At 36.8% G+C, this 13,077-nt stretch overlaps 1 protein-coding gene across 2 annotated transcripts in view; it reads right to left on the reverse strand.

The window, feature by feature from the left end:
• Positions 1 to 11,072: 11,072 nt before the first annotated feature.
• TRPC4 (transient receptor potential cation channel subfamily C member 4) overlaps positions 11,073 to 13,077 on the reverse strand; it is a 270,133-nt gene continuing 268,128 nt past the window's right edge. For both annotated transcript variants that reach the window (XM_066234980.1, XM_066234979.1), the window contains exon 11: positions 11,073 to 12,823. In XM_066234980.1, the coding sequence (XP_066091077.1) occupies positions 12,101 to 12,823 (723 nt within the window). In that variant the 3' untranslated portion in view covers positions 11,073 to 12,100. The remainder of the gene's footprint in view (positions 12,824 to 13,077) is intronic.

Raw genomic sequence — 13,077 nt, forward strand, 5'->3', positions numbered from 1 at the left:
TTAGTGAAATAGAAGACAAACAACTTGAGGCACAACAGAGAGAAGAAGAAAGAGACTCAAAAATAATAAAAAACGAGAAAGCCCTACAGGAATTGTCTGACTCCATCAGAAAGAATAACATAAGAATAATAGGTATATCAGAGGGAGAAGAGAAAGAAAATGGAATGGAGAATATACTCAAACAAATAATAGACGAGAACTTCCCATGCCTGTGGAAGGAACTAAAGCCTCAAATTCAAGAAGCAAACAGAACACCAAGTTTTCTTAACCCCAACAAACCCACTCCAAGGCACATCATAATGAAGATGACACAAAACAATGACAAAGAAAAAATTCTCAAGGCAGCCAGGAAAAAGAAGAGTACAACATATAAAGGAAGGCCTATTAGATTATCATCAGATTTCTCAGCAGAAACTCTACAAGCTAGAAGAGAGTGGACCCCAATATTTAAAGCCCTGAAAGAGAGGAACTTTCAGCCAAGAATACTATACCCATCAAAGCTATCCTTCAAGTATGAAGGAGATATAAAAACATTCACAAATACAGAAAAGATGAGAGAATTTATCAACAGAAAGCCCCCACTCCAGGAAATACTAAGGGGGGTTTTCCAACCAGATTCAAAGAACAAAAGAAAACAACACCACAAGTAACAGCTCCACCAAGAACACAATAAAACCAAACTTAAACTGTGACAACAAAGGAAAAAAAGGGGGGAGAGGATGGAGATTAACAGTAGCAAAGGATGATGAAGTGCAGAAATACTTATAAGATAGGGTACTACAATGAATATGGTAGGTACCCTTTTCATTACTTAATGGTAACCACCCTTAAAAAAACCACCACAAAAACACTTGAATTAAAAAGGTAGCAACAGAGGAAAGAAGTATGGAACACAAACAAACAAAAACAAATGATAGAAAAACAAAAGAGAAGAATCAAACTAGACACAAAACTAACAGAAAGCAATTTATAAAATGGTAGTAGGGAACCCACAAGTGTCAATAATTACACTAAATGTAAATGGATTAAACTTACCAATAAAAAGACACAGAGTAGCAGAATGGATTAAAAAAGAAAATCCAACTATATGCTGCCTACAAGAAACACATCTAAGCAACAAGGATAAAAACAAATTCAAAGTGAAAGGCTGGAAAACAATACTCCAAGCAAACAACACCCAAAAAAAAGCAGGTGTAGCAATACTCATATCTAATAATGCTGACTACAAGACAGAAAAAGTACTCAGAGACAAAAATGGTCATTTCATAATGATTAAGGGGAAGTTGAATAAAGAAGACATAACAATCCTTAATATATATGCACCAAACCAAGGAGCACCAAAATATATAAGACAGCTACTTATTGACCTTAAAACAAAAACTAACAAAAATACAATCATACTTGGAGACCTCAATACACCGCTGACGGCTCTAGATTGGTCATCCAAACAGAATCAATAAAGATATAGTGGCCTTAAACGAAATACTAGAACACCTGGATATGATAGACATCTACAGGACACTTCATCCCAAAGCGACAGAGTATACATTTTTCTCTAGTGTACATGGAACATTCTCAAGAATTGACCATATGTTGGGCCACAAAGACAATATCAGCAAATTTAGAAAAATTGAAATTGTACCAAGCATATTTTCTGATCATAAAGCCCTGAAACTAGAATTCAACTGCAAAAAAGAGGGGGAAAAACCCACAAAAATGTGGAAACTAAACAACATACTTCTAAAAAATGAATGGGTCAAAGTAGAAATAAGCGCAGAAATCAAAAGATATATACAGACAAATGAAAATGAAAATACAACATATCAGAATCTCTGGGATGCAGCAAAAGCAGTAATAAGAGGAAAGTTCATATCACTTCAGGCCTATATGAACAAACAAGAGAGAGCCGAAGTAAACCACTTAACTTCACACCTTAAGGAACTGCAAAAAGAAGAACAAAGACAACCCAAAACCAGCCGAAGAAAGGAGATAATAAAAATCAGAGCAGAAATAAATGAAATAGAGAACAGAAAAACTATAGAAAAAATCAATAAAACAAGGAGCTGGTTCTTTGAAAAGATCAACAAAATTGACAAACCCTTGGCAAGACTCACCAAGGAAAAAAGACACAGGACTCAAATAAATAAAATCCAAAATGAAAGAGGAGAGATCACCACAGACATCATAGAAATACAAAGAATTATTGTAGAATACTATGAAAAATTATATGCCACCAAATACAACAACCTAGAAGAAATGGATAAATTCCTAGAACAATACAACCTTCCTAGACTGAGTCATGAAGAAGCAGAAAGCCTAAACAGACCAATCAGCAGGGAGGAAATAGAAAAAACTATTAAAAATCTCCCCAAAAATAAAAGTCCAGGCCCAGACGGTTATACTAGGGAATTCTATCAAACATTCAAAGAAGACTTGGTTTCTATTCTACTCAAAGTCTTCCAAAAAATTGAAGAAGAAGCAATACTTCCAAACACATTTTATGAGGCCAACATAACCCTCATACCAAAACCTGGCAAGGATGGCACAAAGAAAGAAAACTACAGACCAATATCTCTAATGAATACAGATGCTAAAATACTAAACAAAATACTGGCAAACCGAATACAACAACATATTAAAAAAATAATACATCATGATCAAGTGGGATTCATCCCAGAATCTCAAGGATGGTTCAACATACGCAAAACGGTTAACGTAATACACCATATCAACAAAACAAAGAACAAAAACCACATGATCTTATCAATAGATGCAGAAAAGACTTTTGATAAAATACAACACAATTTTATGTTTAAGACTCTCAACAAAATGGGTATAGAAGGAAAATATCTCAACATGATAAAGGCCATATATGATAAACCATCAGCCAACATCCTATTAAACGGCATAAAACTGAGGACTTTCTACCTTAAATCAGGAACAAGACAGGGTTGTCCACTCTCTCCACTCTTATTCAACGTGGTGCTAGAAGTTCTGGCCAGAGCAATCAGACAAGACAAAGAAATAAAAGGCATCCATATCGGAAAAGAAGAAGTAAAGGTATCACTTTTTGCTGATGATATGATCCTATACATCGAAAACCCGAAGGACTCCACAAAAAGATTATTAGAAACAATAAACCAATACAGTAAGGTCGCAGGATACAAAATTAACATACAAAAGTCCATAGCCTTTCTATATGCCAACAATGAAATATTAGAAAAGGAACTCAAAAAAATAATCCCCTTCACGATTGCAACAAAAAAAATAAAATACCTAGGAATAAACATAACAAAGAACGTAAAGGACCTATATAATGAAAATTACAAAGCATTGTTAAGGGAAATCGAAAAAGATACAATGAGATGGAAAAATATTCCTTGTTCTTGGATAGGAAGAATAAATATAATCAAAATGGCCATATTACCCAAAGCAATATACAAATTTAATGCAATTCCCATCAAAATCCCTATGAGATTTTTTAAAGAACTGGAACAAAAAAATCATCAGATTTATATGGAACTATAAAAAACCCCAAATAGCCAAAACAATCCTAAGGAAAAAGAATGAAGCTGGGGGCATTACAATACCTGACTTTAAACTATATTATAGGGCCACGATAATTAAAACAGCATGGTATTGGCAGAAAAATAGACACTCAGACCAATGGAACAGAATAGAAAGCCCAGAAATAAAACCACATATATATGGTCAAATAATCTTTGATAAAGGGGCCAACAACACACAATGGAGAAAAGAAAGCCTCTTCAACAAATGGTGTTGGGAAAACTGGAAAGCCCCATGCAAAAGAATGAAACTCGACTACAGCCTGTCCCCGTGTACTAAAATTAATTCAAAATGGATCAAAGACCTAAATATAAGACCTGAAACAATAAAGTACATAGAAGAAGACATAGGTACTAAAATCATGGACCTGGGTTTTAAAGAACATTTTATGAACTTGACTCCAATGGCGAGAGAAGTGAAGGCAAAGATAAATGAATGGGACTACATCAGAATTAAAAGTTTTTGCTCAGCAAGAGAAACTGATATCAAAATAAACAGACAGCCAACTATATGGGAACTGATATTTTCAAACGACAGCTCAGATAAGGGCCTAATATCCAAAATTTACAAAGAACTCATAAAACTCAACAACAAACAAACAAGCAATCCAATAAAAAAATGGGAAGAGGACATGAACAGACACTTCTCCCAGGAAGAGATACAAATGGCCAACAGATATATGAAAAGATGCTCAGCTTCATTAGTTATTAGAGAAATGCAAATCAAAACTACAATGAGATACCACCTCACCCCTGTTAGATTAGCTATTATCAACAAGACGGGTAATAGCAAATGTTGGAGAGGCTGTGGAGAAAAAGGAACCCTCATTCACTGTTGGTGGGACTGTAAAGTAGTACAACCATTATGGAGGAAAGTATGGTGGTTCCTCAAAAAACTGCAAATAGAACTACCTTATGACCCAGCAATCCCTCTACTGGGTATATACCCCAAAACCTCAGAAACATTGATACGTGAAGACACATGTAGCCCCATGTTCATTGCAGCACTGTTCACAGTGGCCTAGACATGGAAACAACCAAAAAGCCCTTCAATAGAAGACTGGATAAAGAAGATGTGGCACATATACACTATGGAATACTACTCAGCCATAAGAAATGATGACATCAGATCATTTACAGCAAAATGGTGGGATCTAGATAACATTATAAGGAGTGAAATAAGCAAATCAGAAAAAAACAAGAACTACATGATTCCATACATTGGTGGAACATAAAAATGAGACTAAGAGACATGGACAAGAGTGTGGTGGTTACCAAGGTTGGGGGGGGAGGGAGGACATGGGAGGGAGGGAGGGAGAGTTAGGGGGAGGGGGAGGGGCACAGAGAACTAGATAGAGGGTGACGGAGGACAATCTGACTTTGGGCGAGGGGTTTGCAACATAATTTGATGACAAAATAACCTAGACATGTTTTCTTTGAATATATGTACCCTGATTTATTAATGTCATCCCATTACCATTAATAAAAATTTATTAAAAAAAAAATACTATTGTATTTAGTGGAACAAGAACTAGATAAAATGGAGAGCCAGGGATGGGAGCACTGCTAGTGAGTTAAAAAGGTGAAGTAAAAAACCCCCAAAATGCCACAAACATAAGTTTGAGTCCCAGATAAGATAATTTGTTTGTTATTGAGGTTTGAATGAGAGGAGATGTAAAGGAGAAAGGAAGAAACTAATATAGAGGGAGAAAAGAAAGAGAGAGAGAGAGAAAAAGAGGGAACCAGTAAAAGAAGAAAAAAGAAAGGAGAGAGAGAGAGTTAAGGGTTTTGGAGTGCAACCCTCATAGAGAGAAAGGAAGAGGAGAAAAAAGATAATCGGAGATGTAACACGTATGGGTAGTGTATTTCAAGGAGAGGAGAGAGTAAGACCGGCAGAGAGTTAATCGGCCAAATTGGAGGAGGAAAAAAAGTATCAAGAATGAAGATAAGAGAAACAAACGAACAAATATAATAAAATGGGATAGGTTATAAAGTCTGCAGATTATTCTTGATTTTGAGAGGTTATCTTCTTGTTTTTTCTTTTCTCTCCCTCTTCCTGGTCGGTGACTCTGTACCCCAATTTCTGCCCCTTTGGCACGCTCAGGTAGAGGTTTGCAGTTGATAAGTCTCTATGGCAATGTCATGTATTTTGCTTTAGTCTCGTTGGGAGTCAAGGCTCATTAGCTTTCATAGGCTCCGACAGTGAGAGAGTTCGTGTTCCTGGAGCCTTTCTCCTAGTCTTTCCTTCCTCAATTAGTAGCCTGATAATCCAGCTATGGGGTTGTTGCTGCCTCTGCCTGGATAGTAAGATGTTCAAAGAGCTGGCAACTCCCCACTCTATTTCCACTCAGCACAGGGCTCTGGGTAAGGCTCAGTCAGTCAGAGCTGCTAGCATAATCAGGCGGGCTTTCCGCCCACTCAAAGACCTCTGGCTCTGCCACTCTGTCCGGTAACACAGGCGGGCACCCATTTCTGGGGTGCTTGGAGGAAACTCTCATTCACTATCTGCGCGCGCAGACCAGTATATCCGGCCAGCAGTCTCACGCTGTGAGTGAAACCCCCAACCGCATGGAAATTTGCTGCGCTGGAATTCGCTCTCGCTCCGTCCCCGTGTGCGGCTTTTGCAAGGCGCTGGGGCGGCCCGAGATTCCGCTTTTGCCCACACAAAGGCCCCTGACTCTGCCCCTCTGTGCGATAACACGGGCGCGCACTGCCGAGGCACTCGGAGGAATCGCTCACTACCTATCTGCGCACGCACACCAGGATATGAGGCCGGCCGCGTTTCCCTGAGTGAAACCCTCACCAGCAAGGAAAATTTCCACCGTTGGAATTAGTTCTCGCTCCCTCCCGTGCGCGGCTTTCCCAGGGCGCTGGGGCTGCCCAGAGACTCTGCTTTCGGCCCACAGAAAGGCCTCTGACCCTGCCTCTCTGTGGGGCAACACGGAACCCACTTCTGGGGCTTAGGAAGAGATCTCTCGCCCACTAACTGCGCACCAACCAGGAGAACGGGTAAAATGGCTGCCCCGCTTGTCTTTCTTTGTTTGGGTTTGGCACGAGTGTTAGCTTGTATTGCCCGGCTTGCCACAGGAACAGTTTTTCCTCCGCTAGGATCTCCGTGCCACAGCCTGGTTCGGCCTTTTGTGCACGGCCTGGATGTATTCACCCCCTTTGCCCGCCTCAGTTTCTATATTCACAGTTACCAGAGAAAGCCGCCCTGTTTAAGTTAGTGAGGAAGGCGGAGCATTTCTTACTCCCTATTTCCTTCAGGATTTGGTTATATATTTAGCCAATTTTTCACTCGACCATACCTTCGGGTGTATTGTGAAGCATCTGGAGGCTCCAAGTATAGGTTTTTCTGTTTCTGGTTGAAGATCTTGTTGAGTTTTGGGGGAGATTTATCGGTATCGCTTCCTACTCCGCCATTACTCTGACGTCATCCGCCCATACGAGATATTTTACATTGTTTTCATGTTTTGTCCTTGGAATTTGGTGTATGTTTTACTCTAGGAGTCACAATTCAAGTGCTTAGTTAGGAACGTGTGGATAGTAGCTACCATATTGGACAGAGCAGCTCTAGAAAAGCAGGTAGTGAATTCTACTGGAAGAGACAGGTTCACTGTTTGTCAGGTCAGTGACAGCTTGGCTATATGGGTCCTGGTCCCATGGTCATAGTCTTGGTTCAGTTTCATATTTTTCAGTTGAAAAGTTTAATATTATTTAATACATTTTATTATTGCCAATGTGCATAAAGAATTATTATAAAATCTAAGTGAAGATGATAAAGTGTTTTTTAGAAAATAAATTGCCATTTAAAAAATTTGTAAACATAATTTTATAGGAAGAAAAGGTATTATATTAATTCTGAATTTTAGCTATGGAAGGTTTGAATATCTATAAATATTTTCTACTGAAGGGAGGACAAAATTCCAAAAAAAATTTATTAGCTAGAGCACTTATGAACTAATGTCTAATTTGAATATATAGATGAATAGTTGCTTCTTTAATATACAATTCTGCTGATTATATGTTTGTGTAGCTTCCCCAATGCCTTCAGGATTACCATATTCCCCCATGTATAAGACACACCCTTTTCTGAAAAATTTGGGGTCTAAAAACTTGGTGTGTCTTATACAGTGGTTGTAGATTTTTTTACTTGCATTTCCCACTTTTTCACATGGATTAAGAGTTGTATGAATTTTATGATGAATAAAACTTGAGTTCAATAACTTTATGTAACTTTTTCAAATTTTGGCCCCAAAATTAAGGTGCCTTTTATACATGGGGAAATACAGTAGTTTCTCCAGTTATTATGGAGAACTTATTTAGAACAGTTTTAATTTTTTAATAAAGTCATGAGATGTAAACGAAATGCTTTGTAATATATTGTGAAATAACATTTCTAAAGTTGAGTTTAAAAAGACTGCTAGAGATATTAAATTTCTAAATTCCATGCTCACTAGAAAGTCTGAATTTTGGAGAATATAAAACAAGAAGAAAATATATAATAAAGCTAACCTAAAGAAATGCTTTTCAAAACAGTTAGCTATATTCATAAATTTGGCTATTTAAAAGTTAGTCATTATAGCCTGACCAGGCGGTGGTGCAGTGGGTAGAATGTAGGACTGGGACATGGAGGACCCAGGTTTGAAACTTGAGGGTGCCTGCTTGAGCATGGGCTCATTCAGTTTGAGCACCGGGTTGCTCATTTGAGTGTGGGATCATAGACATGACCCCATGGTCGCTGGCTTGAGCCCAAGGTTGCTGGCTTGAGCAAGGAGTCACTTGTTCTGCTATAGCAGACTAAGGAGCCACAACGAAGAATTGATGCTTCTCATCTCTCTTCCTTCCTATCTGTCCCTTCTGTTCCTCTCTCTGTCTCTGTCACACACACAAAAAAAGTTAGAGTCATTGTAAACATATTTACAGATACGTGATGGATTTTGCTAAGTTGATTTTAGGGATATTTCTAAACTGTTCAACCTGGCAGCTGTGTAAACTGTAGAATAGTCTGCTGCAAACACATTGCACAGTAACCAAGAATGTACAGCAAAGTCATGGAGATGGAGATCATCACTCAACTAAATCCCAGAGTTATTAAGGATTATTGAATATTAGAAGAGAACATTTTTATACTACTTTGGTTGAAAAATTGACTACTTCTTTAGGAATAGTGTGATGTCTACTACTTGTAATTGTTTATCATTTTTTTCTTTACATCCCAACAGTTAACCCCCAAAATATCATCCACTTAGGTTTGTGTGTTTTAGTACTGAAGTTTGTCAAGCTGCTTTCTCCGTCAAGGGAAAAAAACTGAGAATGATTTTTCAGTATTTTAATTGCCAGCCAGTAATAAAATATCTAATTTAAGAAAACTTGATATACAAATGTCCAACTCATGAAACAGTTAACATTCTGAGGATGATTATCACTTTGAAAAATAATTTATCATTTTACAAAATAATTTATCACTACTTTTCTTTTTTATTTTCCTTTTACATAGACAGCTTCCTTACTAAAGTAAATATACATTTATTTACAGATATTTTCAGGAATACATCTACCACAAACAGTGAGGTTTATAGCATTCTTTCTTATAAACGGATTTGTCAATATATCAATTATAAATGAAGTACTTTGAATTTAACCTAATTGTATTAAAGTTAAACTAAATTTTCTAGATACTCTTCTACTCAACTTTGGCAATAAACAAACAAATAAGATGAGCAACAGCATGATCAAGAGAGTGTGAAACACAAGAAACATTCTTTAAATTCAGGTGTGATGTCAAATCTCTCTTTGGTGTTTAGGACTTTCTGTTGATAGGAATGTGAATAGAAATGGAAGGAAACTCCAAATCACTCATTTAAAAACCTCAAATAAAAACACCATCCCTTAACTTGCAATCCTGCTGTTGTTTTATGTTTTATTTTTTCCCTACTGTTCATCTTCCTTAATGCTACCTAATATCACTATATATTTAGAAAAATATCTAATGCTAGAAGATCTACTACTAATGATATTTAACACTTTGTTTAAATTCATAAATGTATCTACTAGTGACATCTGTGGGTTGTTAGAAACCATATTTTCCGCAATGTTGAAAAGCAAGATGTTATTAGACCTAGATAAATTCCTCTATGATCACCATGTTCATCTGTAAAATATCATCTCTCTTATCCTGAATATAAATAAGCTACTGGAAAAAATATTTTTGTTGCCCTCACTGTTGTTTGTATTATTTAAAGGAACAGAGACAATTTGAAATTGCATTCTTGTGGAGTACATATAATAGTGATGTATATTTTGTGCAACAAATCAAAAGATCAGAAGCAGCAAAAAGGATGTTATTGGAAAACACCCCAAGTATTGAGAAGAGGCCTGCAATTCCCTTACGACTGTATGTCTGACTTAGAATAATTCAGGTATTTCACTATCCCCAGCGGTTATTTTGAGTCCTAACATACTTGAGATAAAGGAATGCTTGAAGCAAAAAGAATATTCATTATGATTATTTTTTTCTCCAAACTTACCGGGCTCATTTTTTAAATACATAGGACAAAATCAGATTTAGGAATGAACAATGTCTCAGTGGCTTTTCTGATAACTACAATCTAATATTTCCAGTTGAATTATGATATTCCATATCAAATACGTTTTTAAAAATCTATACTATAGTTTAGTCTAAAGAATCTAACACATTGCATCTTTAATTCTGCACACCCCTCTTGCTTTAGGACAAGGGTCACAGATTTATGGAGTTTACTCAAAATACAGCATTTCAGAAGTGGCAATAATAATGCAAAAAGTCATAGGGCTGGACTCAACTAAAGGCCAGCATTATTATGTGCCCTTGTTTTTGCTTGGTCTGTTTATGTTTTGAGATGTAGCACGTACAGTGGCTAAGGTCATGGCCACATCTTAGCTCCATCACTTGTGAAGCTAGCCTGCATAGGACTACCTCATTTTCTTAATCCGCAGAGTGGAGATAAGAGTAGAAGCTACCTCCGAGTGTTGTTATGAGCTGTGCATGTGTGTTAGTACATGCATAGCACAAAACACTGCTTGGCATCATTATTGCTGTTATTCCTTATTTTTCATGTATAATAATCAGAAAATGGGTTTTGTAACACTAATGTAGTTTTTGGTTACTGCTAAATCATATACAATTTATCTAGTCCATGAAGGTGATCTTTGAAGTAAAATAAACTCAGCATTTTTTTGTTGATTTGAAATAAATGCAAATTGTATGTGGTGAGGAAACTTCTATTCCCATAGTGGCTAAAATAGACACAATTTACACAATTTAAACTTTAGAAAACACTTTCCTTTTTGTAGGTAAGTGAAGGAGTGTAATGTTGCTAAATTATCTTAAAAAAAAGAAACAAGCAATTAAAAATGTTGTCCCTATAAGGAAAAATATATTTCTATATCTACTGCTAAAATTAATAATTATTTTGGGGTAATTTTAATTACCCTAAAATATGTAATAGTCACTGGACGAAAAAAAAAAAAAGAAACTCCTAGGTTTCTGTATGTCTTTTGAATTGACAACAATAGTGCACAGGATGAAAATATAATTTAATTTTGCTTAGATTTAAGATTCTTAGAATGAATTTTCATCTGCATATTATGAGCAGCAATCAGCCACCTTGCTCTTCTTTAAGGTGCTTAAATTGTTCTAATTGACGGTGATTTTCTTCTGGCACAGAACTTTGCCATCTTTTTGAAATTCAGTTCTATCCATAAATCCTCATATTTATACTAATCAGAAGTTGAACCAGTAAAAGCTTTTAGGGGGAAAAAAACAAAGTAAAACTTTATGGAAAAACATTTAAAAATCAACAGTCATCCAAATTAATTAGGACAAACATTGCTTTCTAAAAGGAAAAACGGTGCAAATTAAAACTCTATGGAGTATACCCGACTTTCATTTTAAGAAAGTGTTTGATCATGACTGCACGGAAAGGCTTTCTTGCTTTAATTGTGTACTATAATTATTTATGTGTCCTTAAGAAATAATTTGCTAATATTTGTGTTTTAAGGCTAAACTATAGGGCTGAGTGAAAAATCCTCAATGAGTACCCATCTCTAGAGAACCTAAATATTTATGAAAAGCTTTAACATTTCAGCTACATTAACTTTTACATGTAAAAGTATCTATTATAGGAGTCAACTACCACATGAAGTTGCATTTGTTTTAATCGGAAAAGATAGCTAAAAATCCTCTATGGGTGATTGCAATAGTACAAGAATATAACGTGAGTTTATTTTATTAACAAAAAAATTGTAAGACAAATAGTGAGAGCAAAAGCAGGCTACAAAACAGGGTTTGTTTGGGGTTTTTTAAATAGTTTTTATCTTATTTAAACATGTTACACTTATTATGCCTCAGTTGATAAATGCTATAAAGTGCAAGTTAGCATTTGCTACTTTACTTTTAAACATTTCCCCCCTTCCCCAACTCAAAGCACTATGAGGGAAATATATATATATATATTTATATATGTATGATAAACACTTTTCTCCTTCAAGTATCACAATCTTGTGGTCACATAATCTTCATGAGAGACTGTGTCAGTGAGGGTTGCATCATAGTCTGTGCTGCAGTCCTCTTCCTGTGCATGTTTCTCCTTTGGTATTATGGGAACAGTGTCCTCCACCACCACTCTCTCTGATTGGAAGGAACACATCCTCTTGCCAACCTGCAAACCCAGGCTGTCTAGGTTCCTTTCCCGATGGTCTATTAATACGCATTGTTCACTGAGACCAGGGATGCTCCGGTCACCCCTAGATGCTAGTCCTCGAGATTCTAGTTGAGTGCTTTTCTCCAGGGACCCTGCAGCCTGTTGACGAGCCACCTCTTCTGAAACAGAGAAGATCTGGTTTGCACTTTGCTCGGCAGCACTGTGTTTTGACCATCTATGAAACAACCCAAAGTGTTTGATATCAGTCACAAAATTCATTTTCCTCTGCTTCTCTCGCTGGGGCTCCTGCACCACCAGGGCAGAGCCATTGCTTATGTTGTGTCTTTCGGCAGCAATTGCTGCTGATCGTGGGTGGATCAGTGTGGTTAAGTCAAAAAGGCTGAAGTTCTTCTTTTTGTCTTTGCTGGTTCCTTCATTGTCACTCTTTTCATCCGAGTCTGCTGTGTTAGAAGAGTCTTTTGTGGACTGAGCTGCTTGCACTGTAGGGAGTTTGCTTCCTCGTAGCAACCCCAAGACTTCAAAGCGGAAGCTGGAAATGTCTTGCTTTAGTTCCTAAGTGAAATTTAAAGGGATGAAATTAGTTTGTGGCTTAAATGAACATGAGGAAACATCATTTGCTCATTGTATAGATGGGTCTGATGTGTGTGTGTGTTCTCATGCTTTTAAGAGCTAAGATTCACTCTGCTGTGGTCCTATCTAGAGTTTCCAGTTTTCTTGTGTCATTGTGATGTCTATTAACTTCCCTGTTCGAGTTCTGTAGGAATAAGGAGGGCTCCAAAAGGTTGACATGAAAAGAAACAGGAAGA

The sequence above is a fragment of the Saccopteryx bilineata genome, chromosome 6, assembly GCF_036850765.1.
Source record: "Saccopteryx bilineata isolate mSacBil1 chromosome 6, mSacBil1_pri_phased_curated, whole genome shotgun sequence".
Lineage (NCBI taxonomy): Eukaryota > Metazoa > Chordata > Mammalia > Chiroptera > Emballonuridae > Saccopteryx > Saccopteryx bilineata.